Source organism: Genypterus blacodes, unplaced genomic scaffold (assembly GCF_046128005.1).
Source record: "Genypterus blacodes isolate CSIRO-AG114 ecotype Tasmania unplaced genomic scaffold, CSIRO-AGI_Gbla_v1 ptg000638l_1, whole genome shotgun sequence".
Classification (NCBI taxonomy): domain Eukaryota; kingdom Metazoa; phylum Chordata; class Actinopteri; order Ophidiiformes; family Ophidiidae; genus Genypterus; species Genypterus blacodes.
Window position 1 is genome coordinate 20,001 of NW_027467349.1, and position 4,793 is coordinate 24,793.

General features: G+C 49.0%; 1 protein-coding gene across 1 annotated transcript in view; it reads right to left on the reverse strand.

Annotated features, from left to right (window-relative positions):
- The window catches only part of tubgcp3 (tubulin gamma complex component 3), a 13,709-nt gene extending 9,511 nt beyond the window's left edge, over nt 1-4,198 (reverse strand). Inside the window, exons 1-7 of the mRNA XM_076140501.1 lie at nt 4,014-4,198; nt 2,849-2,956; nt 2,233-2,300; nt 1,943-2,020; nt 1,652-1,860; nt 675-853; nt 111-223 (exon numbers count right to left, since the gene is read on the reverse strand). Coding sequence (XP_075996616.1) covers nt 111-223; nt 675-853; nt 1,652-1,860; nt 1,943-2,020; nt 2,233-2,300; nt 2,849-2,956; nt 4,014-4,089 — 831 coding nt within the window. The 5' untranslated portion in view covers nt 4,090-4,198. The remainder of the gene's footprint in view (nt 1-110; nt 224-674; nt 854-1,651; nt 1,861-1,942; nt 2,021-2,232; nt 2,301-2,848; nt 2,957-4,013) is intronic.
- Nucleotides 4,199-4,793: the final 595 nt, after the last annotated feature.

Sequence of the window (4,793 nt, forward strand, 5' to 3'; positions counted from 1 at the left end):
TTTTGTCTTGTTAAGTTATTAAATGTTGGGTTTTAAAGCTCAGGCGTGACTCCAGCTGTGGCTCCCAGTCGGACCCTTCCTGTGGGAGGTCACAGGACACACTCACGTACCTTGCCGTCTATCTTGTAGCAGTTTTCCTGGCAGCTCATCTTGATGAACTTGCCGTCGATGCCCTGGAAGACGTAGAGGATGTCCCGCACCAGCGCAGCCTCGCTCACCTCACCTGCGCCGGCCAAGGGCGAAGCCATAAAGACAACAAAGAGAGAGACGGGGAGGATTTAGGAACAGGATCAGGAACATTAAACGCTCTGGATCAGCGGGAAGTTTGTTCACTTCCCACATGACTGAAACTTTTACAGCTGAATTATTACACTGCAATACAAACAGAGACGTTTGAGAGAGGGAGAAGGTCTCAAGTGTGTCTGGAGATTCAAGACTTTAGGACCAATGTCAACAAACAAACAGTAAACACTTCATTTAGAGCTTCTTGATGTTAAATCAAACTCTACTGACGGACCATAAAAGGAGTGAATGTCTTCTTAATGACAGGACATATGAATATTGGTCATTACGTCACTGAGAGCACTTGTATTGGTTTACTATCATGCAAAGGAACTACATGATGAAATGTCCAATATGAAGAATCAAGTTCAGGATCTAGACGCCACGCTCACCGTTGGCTTCGCCGTCTCGGCGAGGACGGAGGGCTCTGGTGGAGGGAACGGCGGGTCCCGGGGGCAGCCGGGCGACGGGCGGGGCCAGAGCAGAGGAAGGGGAGGAGCTTACAGGAAGAGCCCAGGCCAGACGAGATCCCAGCGGCTGATTGGGGCCGGCTGCAGACGGAGGAGCTTGACTGGGGACACACACACACACACACAGGTTAACTTTAGATTTACTTCTTCCACTCAATTTCAAAACTAAACTAGGGCAACTGAGACGTTTCATGATGAACAGGAAGTTCCACTGAGGAGCATCCGTCTCAGATCTTAAGGTGTGTGTGACGCTGCCGGCCCCTCAGCCTCACACCACTCCTCTGTTACACAACGCCTCTGCATAATTAAAGCAGCGAGTGTGTTCCGCGCGTTTCCAGACCTTAAAGGTGTTTGATCACTGCAGAGAGGCCGCGCCCTCTCACGACTAAAAGGTGAAGCCGCTCGGCTCGGTGGTCACTCGTAAGTGGAGGCGTCCTGCATTATTAATAGCGATAAATGGAATGAAATGGCCTCTCCCGTGCTGAGGCCTTCATAAAGCAGATTTATCAGAGGTCGGGCCGGACAGAGCGCTCGTTTAGCCCGGCTAATTGATGCGTCCTCTGCTGAGTGTTCTTACAGGCCGGGCCTTAAATAACTGCAGGCTCCCAGGAGGCTCAGGTGAAGCTGCTTAAACAAGAGACACGTTTATCCATCCACATGTTAACTGACCAGCTCATTATTACTCCTGCCTCTATTAACCACTTCATGTCCACAAAGGCTGATATGAGTCATAATCTAACCTTCCTGTGTGTGTTTACCCTCAGAGAGTGTGTGGCTCTGTGTGTGTGTGACTGTCATCAGCCTCAGTAACAATAACAAGATGCTTTTCACCAAACCAAGCATAGCAAAACAAACCATAATATCAAAACCAACTCATGGATCCTTCTAAACGCTCTCACCCAGCCAGCAGCGTCTGTGGCGTGGGCGTGGGGCCGTTCAGCGTGTAGATCCCCAGGCTGGAGATGCCGCTGGTCCCCACGGTGGAGGAGAGCCCCCCGCTTCTCTCCCCGTAGCTGAGGGCCAAACTCTGGGGCCGGGTGCAGTAGAAGGGCGTGGAGTGTGCGTCCCGGGGGAGCGCCTGGGCAAACAGAGCGCCATAGTTTCCAACCTGGAACAGCAGAGATGGAATCAGTACAGACGACATCAGGACTTATGATGTGTGTGTGTGTGTGTGTGTGTGTGTTCTTCACCCTGCTGGATGGTTTCCTGGGGTCCTCAGAGAGGCTGAGCAGCAGGTAGAGAACAGACCAGCGATGTTTCAGAACCCCCTGCTCACCGCAAACACCAAGAGACACACAACAGCTTTTAACTCAACATCTCTCTCACACACACACAAACACGGAGACAGAGACACACACACAAACACGGACACACACAGAAAGAGACACACACACAGACAGAGACACAAACACACAAACAGATACAAACACACAAACACACACACACAAACACACACACAGAGACACACACACACACACACCTGTGTCTGTAGTTTCCTATGCAGTTCTGAGAACAGAGCAGCGTCTCCCTCTCTCCTCTGCTTCAGCACTGAAACAGCATCAGAACAAAGATCAGTCAGACTCTGTGAGTGACAGGCAGCAGGTCAGTCTGCACTCCTGACACTTCAACACTTTGAAGCCTTAAACGCTGAGAATTCTGGAGCTTTTCTGTGATTTTGTGTATTCAGCTGATGTGCAACCCTGCAGATTCTTTCATAACACACACACACACACACACACACACACACACACACACACACACACACACACACACACACACAGGCCCACACACACTCTGCAGCAGCGGCTCCACTGCTGAGGCTGCATGGACTCAAACTTTACTTTACAAACTTTAGGCCAGTCATCATTTTAACAACACTAAACTAACTTTAAGCTCAGAAAGACGGATTTAGGCCCGGTTTTAAATAAACAATAAGTGCTTCACTCCTTTACTTTTATGTTCTGCTTTAAAGTGGATCGATGTTTTGCATCTAATGGTGCTACTTGAGTTAATATGCAGGTCTACAGGGCCTCACACTCACAGAGGGGCGGGGGTCCCCACAGCTCAGGGGTCTCACACTCACTCTGTCCACTTACGCTCTTTCTTGATCTTCTCCGACACCAGGAACTCATCCCGCTCTATCGTGGGAGCGTAGTTGCTGCCGATGACTCTCACTGCATACTGGAACTGATGGGCGACTTCAGCTGAGGAACAAATCACATGTAGATCATATACATGTGAGAACGATGACATCAGTGCTGAACAAAACTGATCAGCTACACAACGCATGATGATACAAAGCAGAAAGAGGCAAGGAGGTTTATTTCTACGTATAGAACCATGTCAACCCCCCCACCACACACACACACACACACACACACACACACACACACACACACACACACACACACACACACACACACACACACACCCCTCTCCTGTAGAGTCTGAAGGCCTAAAGGCTGTCAGCTGCTGTGATCGTGACCCGTCTCGGTCTCTAGCTGGACCTCAGTGAGGCTGATGGTTCTCTACATGTGCGGCTCTCTCACGTCCATCCTGCCAGCCTGCCACTCAGACGGCTGCGCCCAGAGCGGCCTGCACCTAGCAGGGCACGAGTGCAGCTGCCAGGCGGCCATGCAGTGTGACGAACAGAATGGGGACAACAGGGCAGGATGCTCGAGAGTGAGTGGGATGAGCGGGGACTCGAACAGAGTGGACACGGAACACCGGAACCGCCACGGAGCAGTGGAGCAGTGGACCGGGCTGGGCCCAGGTTAGCCGCCGGGGCGGTCACAGCCCCGTTATGTGCCACTGTCCTCCACACACACACCACTGTGAGTTAAGTGAAAGACACACACACACACACCACTGTGAGTTAAGTGAATGACTCACACACACACACACTTCAGCCCGGCGTGCATGGAAAAGGAGCAGAGATAAACGCGGAGAAAGTGTCAACTCTTTGACTTGTGTCGCTTCTCCAGGTTCCGTTAGTGAAGTGACGCAGAATGAGCGCGACCAAGCAACACAAACCAAACCAAAAAGCTGATTTATTCTTACACTACTCAATGCCGGTTGGTGTAATAATATGCCGAATTGATCAGTAGAAGATAACGAATGTGACAGTGTCCCTAAACTACGTGCTTTTACGTCGCCTGCTCGCTTGATTATTGATCAAACTTAAGTGTTTTTCTGGACGAGGTCCGGCGGCACATCGCGTATCCCGGCTAGCCCGCAGCATGCTAACGCTAACTGATGTACCTTCGCTTTTCCCGGTGATTCTGCAGCAGAGACTTTGGAGGAGCACGTTGGGGGATTTCTGGTCCAGAGTCGCCATTCTGTCCGTGCTTAATTATACCCCCGTTAGCCGAAATTGGAATAAATTCCCCGGTTTATCGATAACTAGCTGCAGCTTCTGACTCTCAACGTCGCCATCTTGACATGTCGGGTCAAGCTAGCAAACGGCAGGAAGAAAAAGGCCACAAACAACGGGGCGGTAACTTCAAAATAAGAGCATAGCCGATTTGAGCAGGTATAATTCCCATAGGGCGCAAGGTGGTACATTTGTGTAACAGTTCAGGTAGTTTAAGTTTTTATTTCATTTTTTTGTTTTATTCCTCTTTCAGTTAGCATTTTTGGTGTCACCCATCATTTAGTGTCAGTTTTTGCAGTCAGTCAGTTCAGCTTTTACAACAAAAGTAAGAAGCTCCCCAAAGGTCAGAAAACACACAGCACAAAGGTTATTATTATAAACAGAGGCACAGCTTTAATGAACTTTGACAAACAAACAATCAAAATGTAAATACAACTAACACTATTTGAAGTTTACAGACAGATGGCCTGTTGGTGAGGTGCTTTGAGTGTCCCAAATAGACAACTATATACATTTCAGTACACAAATATACCAGTCAAAAGAGATAAAGGCTGTTTGATTGATGGTGAGTGATTATGTGGCTGGTGCATTCATTATTGATTATTTGTAGTGAAACTTTTATTTAAAACAGCATGGCTTTATTTTGAAGGTTAAGTCCCGGAAATCTA